The sequence below is a fragment of the Mus musculus genome, chromosome 13 (assembly GCF_000001635.26).
Source record: "Mus musculus strain C57BL/6J chromosome 13, GRCm38.p6 C57BL/6J".
NCBI classification, from domain to species: domain Eukaryota; kingdom Metazoa; phylum Chordata; class Mammalia; order Rodentia; family Muridae; genus Mus; species Mus musculus.
The window spans coordinates 74,155,487-74,176,307 of record NC_000079.6 but is presented as its reverse complement, the minus strand read 5'-3'; the positions used below and the strand labels follow the sequence as shown (position 1 = coordinate 74,176,307).

Here is a 20,821-nt window from a genome sequence, read left to right as displayed (position 1 = left end):
GATAGGGGAGTGGTTACACACATACACACACACACACACACACACTCACTCACTCACTCACCTCCTGTGGCAGTTGGGAGAGCTGGAGAACTCACCCTGGTGATGTGGGTGTGGGAGAGCTAAGCCCCTGACCAACTCAGCTACCATCCAGTCCTAGATCCTGGACTTTGAGTTGGACCACCCCAAAATCTCCCTCATTTCTGAACTGCTGGAGCTTGTGAAAGGGCCATTCCTGCTGTTCCAAAGCTGCAGGATCTCCATGACACAAGGCAACAGCAGAATAACTGGGAGGAGTTCCAGTAAGAATTCTGTATTGATGGTGTAACAGAAGCCAGAATATCAAACCATTGCAGGTGAAGATGTGTGCACAAAGGGATATAGTGTGGGATACACTGACATACTATACCTTCCATGACAAGATGTTTTCTATGCTTGTTTTGTTTTGCTTATTTTTTTGTTTGCTTTTTATTTTATTTTGGGGGGCATTGCAAGGGCAGGGGGCAGATACAGGGAAGAGGGAGATGAGTGGAACTGGGGTATATGATGTGAAACTTGCAGAGAAACATTAAAAAATTTTTTTAAAGTAGTCTTGAACCTGTATCTTTACATTCCAGCAGTTATGTGTTGTTTTTAAATATTGTAGTTGCTTATTTTTCTAAAATTAACAGATTTTTATCTTTTTACTTTGTTTCCTTCAAGCATTTGTGTGTTGGTTTTTTAGCAGGGTCTGACTGCCAGATATAGAGTTTGGGCCTGTTTGTTTCTAACCATGTTAGGGCTTGTCCTTGCGAGCTGTCTTAATAGCTTATCTCCTGGTACATTTTGATCTCTGATTTTTATTTCATATGTAGATGATGGGTCTAAGGAAGAAAGAAATTATATATACTCTCAGGCATATCTTAGCTCCAGTCTCAGCCTGCTTACAGCATAGTTTAGTTAGTGATGTGTGCTTCTTTGTCTTCCATGGAGTCTTGTGGGAGTCCAGTGTGATAGTGTGCCTGCACTCCTGTGGTCATTCTTGAGATTCCATTTGGACTAGGGACAATTGACCACCCGTCACATAGGGAGCCAACTCCAAAGCAGAGGCTACAACCGACAGCCGTCACGTCAGTGGGTGTACAATTAAAGGATCTGACTTAAGCATCTCCTCAGTAAGGCTCCCTCACCGCCATAGAGGGACTCTAATCTCTTCAACAAGCCAGCTTCCCTGTTATTTTTACCATGTTAGTTCTAGACTTTCCCTTTGCTTTGTAATGCTCCAGAGGTATATTTCCTCATTTGAGTCTTTCCTGAGGATTCCCAAGATATTTGGCCTGTGGTTTTGGGTTTTTTGTTAGCTGAGGGTGCAGGGTGGTGGTGGTGGTGGTGGTGGTGGTGGTGGTGGTGGTGGTGGTGGTGGTGGTGGTGGTGGTGGTGGTGGTTTTTGGTTTTCCGCTAATCTGCTTGTGGATGAGGTACTGCTGTTGGACTCCATCTAAGCTAAGCTCCTTCTGCTAACCCATCCTGTCAGTCAAGAGACCAAAGCTTGTTTAGCTCAGGCAGTTCCTACTGCAGCCCCACTTTGTATTAGGTTGAGAGCCTCAGGATCAGGCAAAGTTGGAACCTCTAAAGGAGTTGGCCCTGAGACCAGGGTACACATCAATCAAGTGTTGGCTTGGTGTTTGTTCACTAGGGTCTCTGAAGCTCATTTGTAGATAATTTGGTGCCCTAGAAAAATGATGCTGGAAGCAAGCTCTCCAAGAGACTTAAATCTGTCTGATTTTAGATGGACTATAAGCATCAAGGATACACGGGTTATGTGTGGGTCCCTCTTGCCTCTGTGTGTGTGCTGTGCTGCCACTTGGCCTATCATAACTCCTGTCACCATGTAAACACAGGAGAGTCCAAAACTTTATGGTGAAATCCAGACATGTGTAATTTACTGTACTTATTTTAAAATCCTACAAAATATATATCCAGGTGTAGTATTCTAGAGGCTGAAACAGGAGGATTATTGTGAGTTTGAGGCTAGCTTGAGCTATATAGCTAGACCATGTCTCAACAGGAAAAAAAAAATCCAACTAAGTTGTTGGAAATAAGGTCGTACACCAGCCTGTTTGCAGGCCATCTTAGGTGAGAACATCTGTGTGGAATCTGCTACTGACTACATGTTCCCCCAGAGAATGACAGCTGAGGCACACAGACGTGTGGTGGTGGAATACCTGCGGGCTGTCATGCAGAAGCGTATTTCCTTTCGGAGTGCTGAAGAGCGCAAGGAGGGCGCCGAGAAGATGGTCAGAGAGGCTGAACAGCTCCGCTTCCTGTTCCGGAAGCTGGCGTCTGTGAGTAGAAAGGGGCTAAGCTCAGGGTGCTGCATGTCAGGTTGCTGAGTTATCTAGTAGCTTGCTTTTTGTTCCTGTGCCTGGACTGTTTAGGCCAGATGATGGGATCCAGGAACATCAGGAACCAGAGGCCAGGTAGTTCTGTCTATCAAGAAGAAGGTCTGGGTCAAGAGCCAGCCCAGCTTCCCAGCTGACAAGTGCATTTCCACAGAGGCCGACACTTTGTTAAGGCAACTCTCAAGATTTTTGTAGTGGCAGCCCATGTATAATTTCATGAAGTAATATACTTCTTCCTGTCCCTCTGTTCTTGATGATTCTGGTTGCCACCCATTAACCTCCTTGACTCAAGTGTCCATACTAGATACTCCTCACACCAGGCCTTTTCTCTGGCTGGAGACTAACCAAATCACCTCTGAGATTGGCCCCTGATCTTTAGTCAGAATGAATGAATCTTGGGGTGTTTACATAGAAGAGCAAGGTGGTTTGGAGATGTCAATATCAAATTGACATGACTGCAAAAAATAGAGTTGAGGGCTGTTCCTTACCCTGCTGCTGTTTTCCAGGGATTTGGTGAGGATGCAGATGGACACTGTGATACAATTGTTGCAGTGGCAGAGGTCATTAAGCTCACAGACCCTTCTCTGCTCTATCTAGAAGTCTCAACTCTGGTCAGCAAATATCCAGACATCAGGTAAAGGCTGAGTATCTTTCCATCAGCAAGAAGCACAGCGTGCCATTCCTACTGCCCTAGGAAGGTTATCTGTGAGCATCAGAAGTCAGAACATGCTTGCCGACTCATTGTGAAAAGAAAGGTTGTCGGGGCTCTAGTGGTAAGGGTGCAGCAAGGAGTCTTCCACCAGCCCCACTTGATGTTAGCAGAGTCTGGCTGAGGTTTGTACATTTGCCTTGTAGCCAACTTGCTTGCCTGAATAAATAGTGGACAGAAGGCAGCCCTAACTCTACAAGGTGGGTGGTGGTTGCTCAATGAGTAGTGGACAGGAGGCAGCTCTAACTGTACAAGGTGTATGGTGTTGGGAAGGATTGAGTGTTACATCTTTGATTGGTGAAGTGACGAAGATTGTGACCCCTGGAGCTATCTAAACCCCATGATCTAAGGAAGGAAGTAGACTTGTACTTGGCTAGGACATCCTCACATATATGTGCACTCAGTATCAGATTGAGAAAAGGGATATCTAGTCCATGTCCCTCTACCTGCCGTGCTGGCTCCAGACCCCAGGTCCTGCCTTTGTGACCTCCATTCTAAGAACGTGCCACATCCTCTAAGGATGAGCATAGCTAAGTTGTCTCATTGCCACTGTTAGAAGAGCAAGAGTCATAAACCCTCCAGAGTCACCCTTCTCTGGTAAGCATTCTTGACACCAGTAGTTAGAACAGAATTTTAGAAGTTCTTTTACACTGGGCTGTGGTAGCACACGCCTTTAATCCCAGCACTTGGGAGGCAGAGGCAGGCAGATTTCTGAGTTCGAGGCCAGCCTGGGCTACAGAGTGAGATCCAGGACAGCCAGGGCTACACAGAGAAACCCTGTCTCGAAAAACTAAAAAAAAAAAAAAAAAAAAAGACGGTGAAGAAGTTCTTTTACATTTTTCAGGGAGAAAGTAAGATGAAATGTTGGTTACCTCTCTTCTGTAAAAGAAGAGATGTTCTTTGTAGCTCTGAGTGTCACCAGTGGAGACTGAGGGAGCTGAGAAGATGGAGGTTCATGCTGCCTTCTCTCCCACAGAGATGACCACATTGGTGCACTGCTGGCACTGCGAGGAGATGCCAGCCGGGACATGAAACAGACCATCATGGAGACGCTGGAGCAGGGCCCCATGCAAGCAAGCCCCAACTATGTACCCATCTTCAAGGAGATTGTTGTGCCCAGTCTGAACGTGGCAAAGCTCCTTAAGTAGCCCTGTCCTCCCTGCTGCCCTATGTGTCTTTACTGTGTGGCTTCCCTGTTGTCACCATATTAAACCAAAAGTCCGTCTCTAGGTGCTTGGTGTGATGTCAGTTACATGTTCCTGTCTTCTGTGGCATCACACTGTTCTCTACTATGAGAAAAAAAGATGTGTGATGGGCATCCCCTTTTCTTTCCTGCTGAAGTTTTGCTCTGCTTCATTAGCACTTGGAACCTCTGCCACTTAATTAAAGGAAAAGAAAGCCAGGAAGCTTTTCATTCCTAGTTGTAGGTTCTTCTGACTGGTTGTGATACAGCCATGTCCAGAGGCTTCAGGAGATCATCAGATCTCAGCTGATGGATGGTTGTCCTCTTGTTCCAGAGTTCCAGGGACTACCTTAAATTTAACAAAGTTGGAGGCCCCGATAGAGGATGTCCACGTGACCTTGTACCACATGGCCATTCTTGAATGTGTAGACTAATGGAATATTTTCTTTCTACACTTGATGACAGTGTTAACATTCTGATTTTATTTCATTCTTACAAAGTGTAAAAAAAAAAATCACAAATAACCCCTTTTCTAAGTGGAACTAAGTAAAAATTCCTCTGGAACTCAGAAGAAACATGAATTTCTTAGAGGGACTGGCTGGTATTGTTTTGATCCAGGCCCTGCTTGACAATCCACTCAGTGTGAATGACAGCTGGGCAGTGAAATGTACACTGAGAAGTATTGACAAACAGCAATGACCTTTGTGACAAAAGATGCTTGTGTCTCCACTGAGGTTTCTCAGTGTAGGCTGCTGCTGGGCGTGTAGGGTAGACATTAAAATGACCACTGGAATACCCACATGGTTAATGCCATTTGGCTCTCAGGCCTTAGAGGTCAACAGAGGACAGGGGAAATCATATTTGTGAACAGTGGGTAGTAGAATCATGGAGACAGGATAGGAATTGTTAGAAGTCAAGTGATAGTACCAGGCTATGTACTAGTGGGTAGACAGTGTTCAGTAAGATACAGGGAAAGTATGGCCAAGAACCTTTTTAGAAGACACCTATGTACAGGATTAGATAGACTATTCCAGTGAGTGGATTGTGTCTGCATATATCAGAGTTTATAGTGTATGCTTCCTGAACAGGGATGTGTGGCTGCCATTTGCCAGACAGGGAAGTGTTTTGAGAGAGAGCAGTGACCAGGTTATTGATCCCATGAAATGAGCTGTTAGACATGAAAGGGTGTCTGCAGATTAGCCAAGTCCCTTGACTGTTTTAGACAACCAAGGCAACTATTAGAAAAGAAAGCATTTAACTGGGGACTTGCTTACAATTTCAAAGGTTTAGTCCATTAACATAATGGAGAGGAGCAGAGCATCATACAGTTGAGTACTGGAGCAATAGCTGAGAGCTGTTCTGAAGGCACAGACAGACAGACAGACAGACAGACTCTGAGCTTGACATGGGCTTTTGAAACTTCAGAGCTCATCCCTACCTCCTGACACACTTCTCCAATATGGCCGCCTCCTAATCCTTTCAAATAGTTCCACTCTGTGGTGACTAAGCATTGAAGTATATGAGCCTATGGAGGCCATTCTTATTCACACCACCATATTGACTTTATTCAGTTGGGTCCAGGATAAGTAGATGTTCCAGGTCATACTGGATCACCAGTGAGATGGAGAAGCAGCAATGAGATTGATGCTGTTTCATTCCCCTTTCCTCATATCTGTTGATGCACAGTTCAGGTTGATGGGTGAGCTCCCTCTAAAGAAGGAAAGCATGGACATCTAGACATTTGAGTTCAGGATGCCAGAACCAGGCCACCTCAACAAAGTCCTTTAATGCAGAGTTCAGGGAGAGCTGAACAAGCAGAGCCACATTGGGTCACTTCCTTTCTCACTGCAGTGGAATGAAGTGTGACTTCTAAAAAGAAAGATTGAGGTCTTAACCTTAGAACCCTGAATCAGACTTGGGTTGAAAGTAGAATCATTGCAGGTGTGATGTAACTTAAGGTATTCAGTCACATGGAAATCGTGTGAGTACTTGCATGGAGATGCCAGCAGCCCTCAAAACCAAGAGGAGGCCTGGAAGGACTCCTTTCCTGACTCCTGGCATGAAGCAGACTGTGACTCACACAGTGTTCTTTGCTAGTTTACCCGTTATATCTGCTTTAAGATGACTCTAAACTTAACAGTTGAGATTCCTCTTGTAAACAGCCAATGTCTGGGAATTCTGCTTTGATATGCAATTTTAAATGATCTAAAATTAAAATAAAAAATGTGTTGCGGGACCTCTAGAGCTCTGCCTTGTACTGTCCCTCCCCTGACCTACGGAGAACCTCCTTGGCGCCCTTCCTTCTGACTGAGGAGGAGGATGCACTCTGAGGTCTGTAGCACCTCAGCCTCCTCAGCCGTGGTGGGAGCTGTTTGAGCCGCCCACTGCCCGCTCAGCCACACGAAGTATCTGATCTGTTTTGTAGCTGAGAGATGCTAAACTGGGGCTTTCCATAGATGTGTCCAACAGCTTCCCATTCCTGATAGGGTGGCCTCAGAAACACTCCGTTTTATCTTCATTTTAATGCACAATAAACTGCTCCTTAAGTTATCCTGGGTAGGATTTTTCCTTCATAAACAAAGTATGCACCCAAAATGCCTCAAAGTGTTTTTAATAGACATAAGCAAGCAGTCCCTGCAGTTTGCTGATGAACTCCTTGTACAAATGCTGCCCAGCACATTGGAGGGCCGCTTTAAGGCACGAGATTCTGTGATCAGAATTGAAGCTCAACTATGACTATGTTCACATTAATACACAATTTTAACCATTCAAAATATATTTCTAGTTTTGATGAAGTCCTTTAAATTTCCTTTCATAAAAAGATTAGTAATACATAGTATATTGAACACTGTAATAAAATTATTTTCAAGAAAATACAGAAGTGGAAATACAAATTTCCTAAATTTGTATACTTTGTAGTACCACAAAGCAGGTCTGAGTTCAGTATTAAATAAATAGAAATTCTCTTCTAATAAAAAAAACCTTTTACAACAGTTTTCCTAAGGAAATACATTCATAGGATTTTACATTCTATTGTACAACAATGACAAGAACAAGAGGGTCCTCAACTATGAGATGTGGCCACTGTGTCATTTAAGCACAGGAAGTGGGGTTTTGTGAATGAGGCTTTCTTGTCAAGACTCTGATTCCATATGGCTATGCCCAATGGTGTGGTTCACACGCTCAAAGGACATGGCCTGTGCACAGCTAAAATATGGACAGAGTGTCAAAGAGTTCCACAGATTGATCACCCAGCTGCTAGCTTTGGTATCTCTGGGTACTGGTGCAAGGTGACAGTTGCCGAAGCCTGTCTCATCACATTTGGCTTCTAATTCTGCAGTGGGAATTGGACCCCATGTCCAGCAGATCAGGTGAGGTGTTAAGGCAGTGTCCTGGCACAGGAAGGTATGAGAAACTTGTCTGCAGAGCAGGGGCTGAGAGATGCCTCGCAGAACACCCCTGGTACAGTAGCCAGGTACACCGTGCCTAGGAGGTACTCTAAATGGCAGCTCCAAATAATCTGGTGAAATTCCGGATCCCAGCATTGTATGGTGGCTGGACTTCAGAAATGGACAAATGCTTCAGGGCTGTGGAAGTCAGGTGCTGAGCATCTCCCTGATGGCCGAGTCTGAGCTAGCCAGTCAACAGCATACTGACAGGTTCCGTTGGGGAACGGCACTCTGAAGCACAATGCAGTATGTTGAGCGAACTTGCTTTGTTTTCATTCACTTCTCTCAGCTCTCTTCCTATCCATGAATCAACTGCAGCATTAATATAAGTTGATGGACCTTCCTGGGACTCCTCTGAAGGTGACTGTCAGCCTTGTTCCTGAGACATGGTATTTAGTTTCCTGAGCAGAAACCTGAGTGCTTTGTTTCAGAAGTCTCCAGGAAGTCCTTAAGTCCACCTTTAGACTCATCTCGATCTCCCTTAAGTGATACCCTGTGGTACAGGCCAAGTTTCCAGTGAGTTGGAAGCAAAACTCAGGTGACTCTTCAATACTGGACTTCTGAGGAAAAGTGATAAGGGATGATGGCCCAGCCTCTTACCCCTACAGAGGGCCAATGTTCTAAGGCAGAGTCCCTGAAGATCTGGGGGCAGAACAAATTGCCCAGAGAGTGGGTTCCTACATTCCCCTACTCTTGAGTGATGTAGAGCCCCTCTATGCCCCAGGTCTTCCCTGCCTTTGATTGATACCAGAGAGCTGGCTATAATTTTGACCAAGGTTTCTAGTGAACCACTACTAGCGCCCTAGCTCAGCCTGCCTGGCCATCTGCAGTGTTCCCAACTTAGGCATAGCTCAGGCCAGACACCTTGTTTGTGATGGCAAGGACCAGGCTGGGAGGGGCCAGGCAGGGAAAGTCTGAGCTAGAAGAGCCAAATATTTCTGCAGTTAATCACAAGGTCTAGGGCAGTCTGGAGAACTAACTTGGAAGGGGGTCAGATAGGGCCTCGGGGTGTATATTTCTGGGGATGCATAGGACCTGCTACCTATTTAGAATGAGGTTGATCTGGGCAGTGCCACTTCTACACATCTTAATTTTTGAGACCTTCTTTTGTACCAGCAGTGATTTAAGTCCACCACAAGCCGCTCAGGGATCTTCCTCCTCCTCAGAGTAAGGGTGGCAAACACTAACAAGGGCTCTAGCCTCAGGGTAGGGGTGGGGAGGCAGCACCACAGAGCCCTAGGATCTGAACCAGGGCAAGAAGATGGCAGGAGGCAGTGTGGTATCCTGGGGACACCAGATGGATTCTTCCTAGGGCTAGGCTATGCATTAAGACTCCCAGGGTGCATTGGACCCTAAGAACACTAGCTGGTTGGGGAGGGGCCACTGAAGGAGACCCTCTGAGCTGGGCCCCTGGCCAGGCAGCAATTACAGTGGCGTCTCTTCTTGCTCCAGAGCGTGCAGTGGCAGTTCTATAGAGCCCGGAAGAGAAGCGAGTTTTAGCAGAGCTGGTCGTCGGCGCGGGCGAGGCCTTTGGAATGAGCGCCTACTGTGTACCCGGCGTGCAGCTGCCGACCGAGCATGTGCACTGGGTGGGGCCCGGTGCTCTGGCTCTGTCCCGGGATCACCAGAGGCAAAAGTGACAGTCGAGGTGCGCTCAGATGGGGCGGGGCTTGGGGCGCGTGGGTGGGCGAGCCCTGCGGGGAGCAAAGACTGCTGGGAAGCAGCAGATGGCTGACGAGACAAGCGTCCAGTAAGCGATGTGCCAGAGCCCGTGTCACCTGTGGGAAAACAGGAGTGTGAGTGGCTCTCAGTCCAGATCAACACTGACCTCCAGAAGCCTGTACTCAGTCCAAGATTCCCTTCCCCCTGAGTTTGCTGTTCCTCCATGGCTTGCCCAAAATTAGGTGCCTGACCATGGAAAGGGTACCTCAGGCTCAAGTGCAAAGAAAGACCCCTAACCTTCCACACCAAATGGGGGCATTTTCTGCTGTGCACTACTGCAGAGTTAGGAGGAGTTCCAGCCGGTGTCTCTGAACCTTCCTAGGCAGCTATGCACTGAGCAGATCTGGCTCACTCCCCATATTCTGACACTTTCAAACCCTGCCATTGATAGCAGCCCCCTCCACAAGGGGTAGCAGTGCCACACCCATCCCTGGGTACTACTGCTCTACCCTAAAAACCTATCACAAGCCTCAAGGCACATAAGGCTCTTTCAAAGAGCCAGATCTTTAATTCCAGCACTCAGGAGGCAAAGGCAGCCTGGTTTTCATAGCTAAGTTCCAGCAGCCAGAGCTGCTCAGGGAAACCCTGTCGAAAAGGGTGGAAGCGGGGGCAAGCCGAGAGACAGAAGCAAAGAGCAGGTGGAAGAGCTCTGTGGACAAGCAGGTTCTAAGAAATATACAGCTGGACAGATGACCAAGACAGGGTTTGCAGAGTGAAGACAGCTGCTGCAAAGTCTGAAAAAGTGCAGGTACACCTGACGGCAACAGCTGGGAAGAAAGAACGCGTTAGAGGAGGAAAGCAGTTACATGTGTGTGGACTCGGGGGCAGCCGGTTGGAGCTGTTCCTCGTGGCCATCAGCCTGCAGGAAGGAATCCACGGATTTGTTGCTGAGGCGGAATGGTGTCAGGCGGCGGAAGTTGCTGGGAGAGTTTGGAATCTGAACACGGGCCCTCTGGGAGGGCACCACGGTCTCCCCAGGGGACAGCCAGGGTGGCACCCTGGATAGGATGCTTGGGTCCAGATCCTCATCAGGGGAGAACACGGGATTATCAATTCCTAAGAGAAAGGGCAGCTGGTCAACCTCAAAGAAATACGTGCTCTCAGGGGAACTAGGAGGCTGGGTGGATTGGCTCTGTACTGGGTGACTATGTCAACTTCTCTTGGGGCTACCACCTTCAGGGTAACCTTGACAGTCAAACTTATAAATCTAACCCTCATCCCACACCTTCCCTCCACATTTGAGACCCAAAAATCCTAGACAGTTTCAACAACACCTCCCTTCTCTCAGGTCTGGCCTGTTCTTCCAGATATGCTTGCCATCTGCCCTGGGAAGACATCTAGGTAGAAGAGGTTATACCTCCAAGATTGATACTAAGCCTCCTCAAGCCTAGCTCCTCCTTCAATGACCAAGCTTGCTTAGGGCAGCAGGGATATCTCCCGCATTGGTCTCTCCCATCTTACCTGCCCCAGAGTCAGAGGCTACATCCTGGGTGACACTGGCCAGAAACTCAATGCCTCCACTGATCTCTTCATAGTTGGTGGCCTCCTCATGCTCTGAAAGTTCCAAATCTAGGTAGCAGAGGAAAAAGAATACTTTGAGTAAGAATGACTCAAGTTCTTGATGGCTGCTATACACTCTCCCCTCCTATCACACACACCCCCTTCCCCCGCTCCATGGGTGGTTTTTCACAGCACTTGGGTAGCCTAGGGTTCAAGGGTCTGGAGCCAGTTGTGCAAAGGTCTGAACTACTCCTACAGTGCTTCCTTTTGTGACCCCAGCTATATTTGATCTTTGGGAAGGTCTGTTGGATAGGAATGGCTGGGACCCCAAGACCTACAGTGAAAGGGATGGATGAAGAAAAACCACTTATCTTTTAAAGGTATGTGTGTATATGTATGTGTGTGTGTGCTCATGCACATGCATGCTCGTGAGTGTGTTTAGTACCCATGAGGGCCAGAAGAGGGCATTGGATTCCCTGGAACTGGAGTCGCAGGTGGCTTAAGTTGCCTTATGTGAGTGCTAGGAACTGAACTTGAGTCCTCTGGAAGAGCAGTAACCATTCTTAAACACTATGGGATGTCTTTCCATCCCATAGTGGGAGTGCTGCTGCAGGAATATGGGAGAAGAGCACTAAGAGTGTCTGGCCTAGTGGTATTCCCACTCCCACCCACCAAGGGATGCATAGAGGTCCAAGATCAGAATCCCCGGGTACAGCCACAGGTCCGGGAGTCCCTCCTGAATCAAGCACTTACAGAGGAACAGTTCTTACCTTTCTCCTTGATGGTGTAGTTGTGTGCCAGGTTCTCCATAGGCAGTTTCCCATTAGGAATGCTGCTATTCCTCTGTGGACAAGTATGAGCTCTTACAGATGTACCCACATCCAGGCCCCTAACTTGCAGGAATTTGGTCTCTGCTCTGGTGAAAGTCTGTTCACCTGGCAGCTTGCCTGGCCAGCAGGACCACAGAGAGTCCCCTGACCCTTCCTGGTAGCCCACCCTACAACCACTGACCCCACCTTCCCTCACCCGCTTCTGTGCGCGCTCCCTCTTGTACAGCTTGGCCGCCTTCTTATTCTGGTTGATGCCTAGCTTAGCTGACTTAAAGGACTCCAGGCGCTTCCTCATGGTTCTGTGAAAGATTTCCTTGTCCTGCTTTTCATCCTCATTGGGTGTTAGCTCGTGCCGACTATAGAGATGCTTGTACTGTGGGAACAACTGGCAGTCAGTTGGGCCTATATGGCCCAGGCAGGTCACAGGATCTCCAGCTCATCCCTGTGGACCCCTTGTCTGAGAAGAAGGCAGACACTGCTGTAGGTGTGTGACTGGGTTTCACCAGCCATCCCTGTGGACCCCTTGTCTGAGAAGAAGGCAGACACTGCTGTAAGTGTGTGACTGGGTTTCACTAGCCATCCCTGTGGACCCCTTGTCTGAGAAGAAGGCAGACACTGCTGTAGGTGTGTGGCTGGGTTTCACCAGCCACATCACATGAGGGGATGACAAAGGCTTACCCTGTGGGATAGGAGGGCTCTGGGTGTCTCATCTCATGGTACCCACCTCCTGCCGAGGCTTGTACAGGTACTGTTGCAGTGTGTGGTGGGTGACCATGTCCTCGGTGTCACGGATGCTCCTCCGCCTCTGTTCCAAGGACTGCATGTCCAGGCATACAGCACTGACATTTTCCCTCCTGCAGGAACCAACACTGAGCCCAGGGGAGCAGCTACACAGAAGTCACCTGCCCTGCTTAGGTACTTCATAGTCCCTTCCTGCCTCAGGACTGCTTGGATGGTTTCCCAGAATACCTTCTAGATTTCTGTGTAAAGTTGAACCCCAGTGCCACCAGTCCCCCTCTACAGCCCAACTATGACTCCTGAGGCCCACAGCCTCTCATAAGTGCTAGAATAGCCACCATCATAAAAACTGACAATTAGCTGCTCAGGGCTAAAGGACATGAACTTCTAAACACGCCAGGCATCTGCTGCTAACCCTTCCTGCCTTTTTCCTTCTCTCTAATCTCAGTGCTTCACAGTCCTGCTGACTGCTGAATAAAGGTGTGCTTTCACAGATGGGGATGCAGGCATCTTTCTGTACCCTTCTCCTATCCTGGTCAACTTATACTTTCCTTACTCAGTTGCCTTAGGCCCTGTAGGAGGAACTAGTAGGCTTAATGGTCATAAGAGAGATGCTTTTTAGGGGTACACTTTACCAGGGGAGTTTATGAACTGGTCACATACAAGAAATATGAGACAGACGCCTCCACAGTAGATGGGCGGGGTGTGTTGAAGTCCACATTGACCATATTGTCCGTACTTGGGGAGCGAATGAAGGCCAGGGACCCACGGCGCTCTCCCTACAAGGAGAACATAGACTCATTAGCACTCAAGGATGTCCCTTAGGTGGCACCTGCCATGTCGAAAGATCCTGTGACCAAGCTGAAGGGCCTGTGGACTCGGGCAGGCAGAGATGAAGCTCAAGGAAGATCAGCCTTCCTGGGACCCCGTGCAATGTCCCTAGACACTTTGCAGCTCAACGAGGGCCAAGATACAGAGTAAGAGCTGGAGTTGGGTCCAAGCAAAAGTCATCAAAGTCTCACTTGAGAGGAGTAGAGCTAAAGGTTGAGCAGAAAAAACAAACAAACAAACAAAAAACAAAAAACAGTAGGTAAAAACAGAATCTCTTAAAGGACACAAAAATATCTAGGGTATACCACCCCAGCTTGAAGGTTGGGGAGGTAATTTTTGTCCCCATCAGAGTCTCTGAGTGGCAATGGTCATGGGGTCATATGGTGCTTAATTGGGACTTATGTCTATTAATAAAGGATGTCATGGAGCCCAGACAGGAGTGGGTGGGTCATGGATGAACTGGCCACAAGACAGTCACATGTATGTCATTGAAGGATTTAATATGAATATGTACAACATATATGTCTATGTTGTTTCTATGCATACATGTATTTATGACTATGTATGTATGTATGTATGTATATATGTATGTATTCGTTTACATGTACCTGGGTATGTGTGTGTTCATATTTGTAAATGTAAGCATTACTATACATTTGGGTGTGCATGTATCAGCCATGCCTTTGTGTATGTATGTACATGTGAGGCTGCTCCTTAAGGTCATCAGCCATTAGAAAATATCTACCAACTTGTTTCTGAGTACAGTATATATGTGTGAATAGGTAGAGGACCTGGGCCCATTACCCATTTCCCAACGTCTTTCATTCTTTTTAGGGAAAATAAGGCATTCATACTCCTCTAGAGCCTAGTCTCCATGATCAGGAGGATTTGGTTTCTACCAAAACCACAGCATCTAGATAGTCACTGTACCTATGCCTCTGGTTCTTGAGTGACAGGGAACTCTGACATGCCCTATTCCTAGAGTACAACTCCACAATTCACAAGAACATTTGTGGTGAGCCACTCAAACATAGCACACAAGGGTCACACATCACTGCCCTCTGCCTATGCCCTAGACCGCATCTGATGTTTTACTTTAGCCCTCAACTTCAGCAGAGGGATAAACAGGATATTCTAGTACCTCAGCCACATAGCTGATAGCATCCTTCAAATTCAGCTCATGGAAAACATTCAGGATCCGATCTCGAGATTTTTGAGCAGATCTTCTCATGAGGACTTTGCTGAGGAACTTCCGGTCAAAATTGGACCACCTGGGGGACAAAAGATCACATCAGCACTGAGAGTCTGGGTCTGTCTGCCCCATGTAGATTAGAACAAGGTCAGAAGAGGCAAGTGCCTGCCAGAGCTAGTCAACATAGAACCATCCTTTTTTGCCTTTAATCCCAGCACTCGGAAGGCAGAGGCAGGTAGATTTCTGAGTCTGAGGCCAGCCTGGTCTACAAAGTGAGTTCCAGGGCAGCTAGAACTAACTAGTTAACATAGAACCATCCTTTTTTTTTTCCCTCCTGGATTTTATTTATTGTAACAACCTGAAAGTGAGTTTTAAAGTGAAAGGTCATCATGCCACCTCAGGTCTCATCCTTTGCATTCTTCTATTGTTGGCAGTGACTGGCAGTGCCATTTCTTTTTTTTTTTTTAGGTAACAAAATGGACAGGTTTCCAAGTGTCCATCTGACCTTCCAAGTGCTGTGAGGACAGGGCCAAGATTAAGACAGCAGTAGGCATTTTTCCAACTCCCAAGACATTCTTGCCTAGGATGTGTTGCTCAAGTGAACTCTGCAGCCTCAGGTGGACTCCAGGGAATTATCTCAAAACAGGTACTAACAAGGGTGAGATACGTGTTTCTGTCATATAGCCTTAAGTACCACTTTATGTTACAGTAAAATACAAATGAGTGATTTCTGTTTCATGAACAAGATAATTTTAAATACTAACACATCTTTCCCATTAATGAAATAGAGGAGTGATTTGTCTTCCTGGTTTTTAATTTCTACATTATTTAAGTTTAGCATTAATTGATCAGTAAAAGGGTGTCTCTCTCTATGCTGGGGTGATCATCAGGAGTAAGATTCCAGTCCCTGGCTTGCTGGATGCTCTATCCTCTTTGTTAGCATTGACTTTGTTTTCCGCCTGCTTGCACCTGGAAGTGTAGGATACGTTTACGCCTGGGGATGGCGGCTCATGCACCATGAAAAAGTGTGCATATGCTGCTATCCATCCTTCTCCCCAGTATAACTTCAGGGGCAGCGTGGAACCCAGACAATTTGTCTCTGGCTCTTTTAAATGGAGAGGTCCTCCAGAAATTGTATTTTGTGGTTCTTGAATTGTGGTATCACACTGGTGTGGCCTCCAGTGTTCTTATTGTCCCTCTCTGCACCTATGGGCCCCATTGTTCTATATTTGAGGGGTCACAGGTAGAAGGGGGGATGTTATGATTTAGGCTACTTACTTATCTCTGAGGTAATTGTGTCCAATTTGTCCTGAGATGTCCTCAATGGCTGAGAGGATGTGGTCGAAAGCCTTTCAGAGGGGGAAAAAAATTAACTGGCCATCCTTGCTCACCCACAGCCTACCCCCCAGACCTTGTCTTCCCCGACCATGTCTTCCCAGGCTGTACACTTCGACATTCTCCCTACCCGGCCATGTAGCTTCTCATTGAGCTTTGGCTCACGATGCTCGCTCCTCTTCACCTTCAGCCACTGCACCAGGGGCTTAATGGTCAGGCCCTGAAAGACAGCCTCACTAATTCTGATGCCAGACAGGATCCCCATACCCCCCAGGGGCCTCTGAGCCCAAACTAGACAGACAATAGATCTCTTCTTCCACTGTATCTTCCACTGTAAACAGCCCAGGGACCCATGAACCCATTGGCACTGTCCTATAAAAAGGTACCCCAAGGCGCCGGGCAGTGGTGGCACACGCCTTTAATCCCAGCACTCGGGAGGCAGAGGCAGGTAGATTTCTGAGTCTGAGGCCAGCCTGGTCTACAAAGTGAGTTCCAGGGCAGCCAGGGCTACACAGAGAAGCCCTGTCTCGAAAATAAAACAAAACAAACAAAAAAACACAAACAAACAAACAACAAAACAAAAACAAAAAACCAAAAAACAAAACAAACAAACAAAAAACCAAACAAACAAACAAAACAAAAAAACAAAAAAAGGTACCCCAAGGCCCCTGTGCTGTGGATGTCTATATGGGCATCAGAACTTCCAGTGGTCACTTTGAACGGCCAGATGCAAAGGGCCCAACCAATTAGCATTGCAGATGTAACTAGGTCTGCTTGCATCAGTCCTGGCCAGAAAGTAGCACTTTAAGGACAAATTGTGCTATGTCCCCTGTGGGGCCACATGAAAACCTACAAAATGCTCCTAATTACTAAAATTACACAAACCAATTAAAGTGTGGAATCTGGAAACAATCGACCTACAGGGTTGAGCCCTGTAGGGCCAGCTGCTCTGAGGTGAGATCAGAGTTTGGACACTCTGAGGCAGGGCCCTGGGCAAGCTGAGCCACACCTGAAAGATGACTGTGAAGAAAACCACAATGAGAGTGGTGCTGACAAACAGATTTTTCTCCTTGACTTTCTTCTCATCCAGAAGTACCACCAAGGCATAGGCCACTGCCCCACGCAGGCCACCATAGGACATGACCACCTGGTCAATGGTTTCTAGCTGCACCATTCTGTAGCGATTCAGGATCCAGGTCTGCAGAACAACACCTGTAGCAGAGAGGTCACTCAGCTCCATGGTTGTTCCTCTCAAGGCCACCCCTCAGGATTCCCCAAAGTCTTTTGTCCCTCTTCTGACTGTGAAGGATGGACAGTGGGTCTATCCCAAGGGCACTACTAGTCAGGCACTCTGTAGGATGAGGCAATAATACTGCTCTCATCCCAGCTCCCAGCTCCCATTTCTTGATCCCCATGTTTTGCCTTGAAAAAACATCTTTATGAGGATCAGTGGTTGGACTTTTTACAGAGCCACCCTGGGCCCCCCAAATCTGTGACCTAAACTGAGGGAGCCTAGCTACTACTAAGAGTGCTCCTAGCTCTCACCAATGGCTCGATATACAGAAATGAAGACCAGTGTCAGCAACACAAAAGCTGTGTTCCATGTCCAGATGTCGGGGTTCACAGCTGAGATACCCAGGAACATAAAGATAATGGTCTCTGCTCCACTGGCCAGCATCTTCATAGTGTAGCGCACAGTGGTGGCCGACTGCTCTGAGATGTTGGCCTTCACGTACTTCTGACAGCAGATGCCGCAAAAGGTGATGCTGGTGGGGAAGGGCAGTGTGAGATTTCTCTGCCTCAATTCAAGCAGGCTGATACCACAGACCAGATGTTTCCAGGCCTAGCTCCTGCCATCTCCAGTTTCTCTGATGACATTGCAGGCCTCTACATTCCAGGAGATACAATCTACAATGGCTAGTCCTATGTTGTATGAACCCTGCTCTTCCCGAAGGTTAATACCCTCAGCTGGGTCTACCCCGCTGCTTCCATGCTCCAAGACTAGATATGGAGTTTCAATAAAGGAACAGCCTTCACACACTGCCATGAGAGCCTATTGGTAGCTAATTGGTGACTAGGTAATGGTAGCCATTGAAGAAGCTTGGTGCCAAGTTTGGTGTGAGGAAACTCTGCCTGAGTGTGAGGCTGCAGAGCTCTGCCTGAGTGTGAGCCAGCAGAAGCTGTGATAGGGTTTCTGGACAGATCATTATTCAGTCATAAGCCACAGCACACACCTACCATGTCCTCTCAGTGGGCACCTGTCTAGCCAAGGATAATTCTGAAGACTTATTAACTTCTTAATTTAAAAAAAAATTAGATTGACTTCTTTACCTTTGTCAATGAATTTCTATCCAACTATGAAAGCTATGGAGGTGGCAGCTACACAATGGCTTGAAATTTGGACTCCAAGGAAGAGACCATAGGTAGGGACTAGGCTCACCCTGACAGCCCCTTCACCAAGGAACAGTAGGCAGAGACCAGGTTCACCCCCACAGCCCCTTCACCAGGGTGATGGCAAAAGAGCCCAAGATACCCTCTGCTCACAGTGGCACCTTCTGCCGGAGTTTAAATGCAGGGGATATCTGGCACATCACCATCTAGAAAGCCACCTACCCAGCCCAGCCAACAGCAGAGGGTTGTTTCTTGAGGGGAACTTACGCCAGGATGGATGACAAAGACAGCATCTCGGAGGTCAGATAGGACAGGTAGGAAATGACAAAGACGAAGCCAGGCTCGATGATACGCACATGCTTGGTGAAGCGAGTCACCAAGGACAGCAGGAAGGCGAAGATAACACCCACCAGAGTGCCCCCCAGGCTCACCACGAAGAAGGACACTGTGAGAGAAAGGAATGAATGGTCCTTTGTGGCTGGTGATGAGTAAAACTGACAGGTTGGCTACTCATTCCCCATGGAAAGCTCCTGGCAACTGCTCACAGCAATGCTGAAAGTTTAGGAAATGAGGCAACTTTGTTCTCTATGGATAGAGTGTCTGATCTCCAAGTTTAGTGCAGGAGGTAGAGGACAGAGGCATGGTATACAGGGAACAAGACTACATGGTAGAGGGCATTGGCTTGGCATCTGTGCGGGGCTCAGTCAGTAGCAAGATCTGAACCCTGTGTCCTTATACACTGTCCTTCAGCCTTGCCTAGGGAGACCTGGGTTGATTGTCCATATCCATTCTCAGGATCTCCCAGGGCTGTCAGCATGTGTGATATTCTGAGAAAGGAACCCAGCATTGTAAGTAACCAGAACATAAGGTGGAGATCTCAGGATAGCAGGGGCCCCAGGGATTCCATTCTAGAGAGAAGACATGCCTCTGTGTTCTTTGACAACGAGATCTAAGACAAGTCAGGAAGAAACACTCTCAGTACATACCTATGCCTTTCACACAATCCACGCCAGTCACTGCGTCACCACCCAGTGTCACAAAAGACTCAAAAACATTGTACAAGACCTAAGGGTACAGAAGACAGAAACATATCTGGTCAGCCCTGCATCCACACCGGCCCATCCCTGTCCAGTACCCCCTCTTCTCTAGTTTTGGGCCCCAGAGTTGACACCTGAAGTAGCTAAAAACACTTGTAAAGTTGGCACAAATTGACAATTGTCAACAGGAAAGGATCATCAGAATAGCAGATAGGATGTGCAGACAAGTGAGTGTCCTAGAACCAGGAAAACAGGTACAATCTCTGAGTTTTGTTCTATATTCTTGCAGACATGTTCAAGAAACATTGAGGCAGCTGGGCAGACTGTTTGGGACACAGTCATGGTGAGCACCGAGGCATGGTCATTGGCAAGGTCCCTGTGGGGTTGTTCTTCATTATGAGGAAGAAGGTGGGAAAGGCATAAACCATGAGGGCATGAGGGAACCCTTGGTCTACAGGAAGCTCACCCCACTACATACACAAGGAAATTCTCAGGGCCACTGTAGCTCAAGAAGGCTGAGGGCTACTTCCTGAATTTTAGACTAGGTCTCAAATGGGGCCAAAGAGTCTTCTACACACAGAATCTGATACAAGGCACCCTGCGACTCTACTACACTCCAAGGGAGCATAAGACCTTGGGGATTTCTTAGGAACCACAGGCAATTTCAGAGGGCAGAAGAAACCAAACACACTTCCTCAGGTGTCAGCTGAGGGCTTGGGCCCCATTCTTACCAGTTAATCCTCATCCCCTCCCACAAACCTGTAGTCCATCTGGGGACAGGTTTTGAAATCTCCTCAGGGCTGCACTAAAGTAGCAGCAGTGCTCATGTTTCGTGTACCTGCTTCTCACTGCCAGGATGAATGCAATCTCATCTTTGTGGAGACCTTATGCCTACTCCACTGCATGGGTCTGAGAAGCCATCAGGGAGGAGTTGAATGTGTTCCCTCCACTTACGTGATGACTCCTGACCTCAAGACCTCAGAGTGAAGCTGTTTGGTAGGACGTCTTCAAAGAGAGTAGTTAAGGATAAAAGTGATCAATAGGGTATGCATGAGAATGTATAAGAAATGATGTATAAGAAGAGCGCAGATCATAAACACACAGAGAGATGACCATGTGAGCACACAGGCAGAAGATAGCATCTGTGGGCTAAGGAAAAGGGCCTCCAGAGCCAGCTGCCATGCTTGGCTCTCAGCTTCCAGCCTTCAGCATTGAGACAATAAACTCTTACTGTTTAAGCCACGGGCTTCTGAAGTATTTTGTTTTGGTGGGCCCATGGGATTAACGCAATTCCTGTAGGACTTTGTTGTTTGTTTATTTACCTGTCTGTTTCTTTGGAAATAGTGGGTAATATCAAGTGTGGGTCCAAAGTTATAGACCTCTGCTCTGGGGGATGTGGATATAGAGATTTCAATAGGGCAGCATTACTGCCAAAGGTGGTAATGAATGGGCCTAAAATTGTAAAATAGAGAAATTGGATGAAGCAGAGTTAGGGAGCCAGAAGAAGATCAAAGCCTCTGTCTCCC

At 47.3% G+C, this 20,821-nt stretch overlaps 2 protein-coding genes across 7 annotated transcripts in view; one reads left to right on the top strand and one right to left on the bottom strand.

The window, feature by feature from the left end:
* Nucleotides 1-6,506, top strand: part of Exoc3 (exocyst complex component 3) — a 40,231-nt gene extending 33,725 nt beyond the window's left edge. Inside the window, exons 11-13 of one of the 4 annotated variants that reach the window (XM_006517191.3) lie at nucleotides 2,160-2,321; nucleotides 2,885-3,012; nucleotides 4,064-6,506. In XM_006517191.3, coding sequence (XP_006517254.1) covers nucleotides 2,160-2,321; nucleotides 2,885-3,012; nucleotides 4,064-4,235 — 462 coding nt within the window. In that variant the 3' untranslated portion in view covers nucleotides 4,236-6,506. The remainder of the gene's footprint in view (nucleotides 1-2,159; nucleotides 2,322-2,884; nucleotides 3,013-4,063) is intronic. The other 3 variants (NM_177333.4, XM_006517192.2, XM_017315474.2) reach the window with 3 other exon arrangements.
* A 359-nt stretch (nucleotides 6,507-6,865) lies between these two features.
* The window catches only part of Slc9a3 (solute carrier family 9 (sodium/hydrogen exchanger), member 3), an 83,188-nt gene continuing 69,232 nt past the window's right edge, over nucleotides 6,866-20,821 (bottom strand). For 2 of the 3 annotated variants that reach the window (XM_006517021.4, XM_006517022.4), the window contains exons 4-17: nucleotides 19,245-19,323; nucleotides 18,526-18,703; nucleotides 17,413-17,633; nucleotides 16,877-17,079; nucleotides 15,998-16,087; nucleotides 15,811-15,881; nucleotides 14,482-14,611; nucleotides 13,173-13,288; nucleotides 12,496-12,625; nucleotides 11,968-12,144; nucleotides 11,712-11,784; nucleotides 10,903-11,010; nucleotides 10,248-10,497; nucleotides 6,866-9,497 (exon numbers count right to left, since the gene is read on the bottom strand). In XM_006517021.4, coding sequence (XP_006517084.1) covers nucleotides 9,494-9,497; nucleotides 10,248-10,497; nucleotides 10,903-11,010; nucleotides 11,712-11,784; nucleotides 11,968-12,144; nucleotides 12,496-12,625; nucleotides 13,173-13,288; nucleotides 14,482-14,611; nucleotides 15,811-15,881; nucleotides 15,998-16,087; nucleotides 16,877-17,079; nucleotides 17,413-17,633; nucleotides 18,526-18,703; nucleotides 19,245-19,323 — 1,830 coding nt within the window. In that variant the 3' untranslated portion in view covers nucleotides 6,866-9,493. Of the gene's footprint in view, nucleotides 10,498-10,902; nucleotides 11,011-11,711; nucleotides 11,785-11,967; nucleotides 12,145-12,495; nucleotides 12,626-13,172; nucleotides 13,289-14,481; nucleotides 14,612-15,810; nucleotides 15,882-15,997; nucleotides 16,088-16,876; nucleotides 17,080-17,412; nucleotides 17,634-18,525; nucleotides 18,704-19,244; nucleotides 19,324-20,821 lie in introns of all 3 variants that reach the window. The other variant, NM_001081060.2, reaches the window with a different exon arrangement.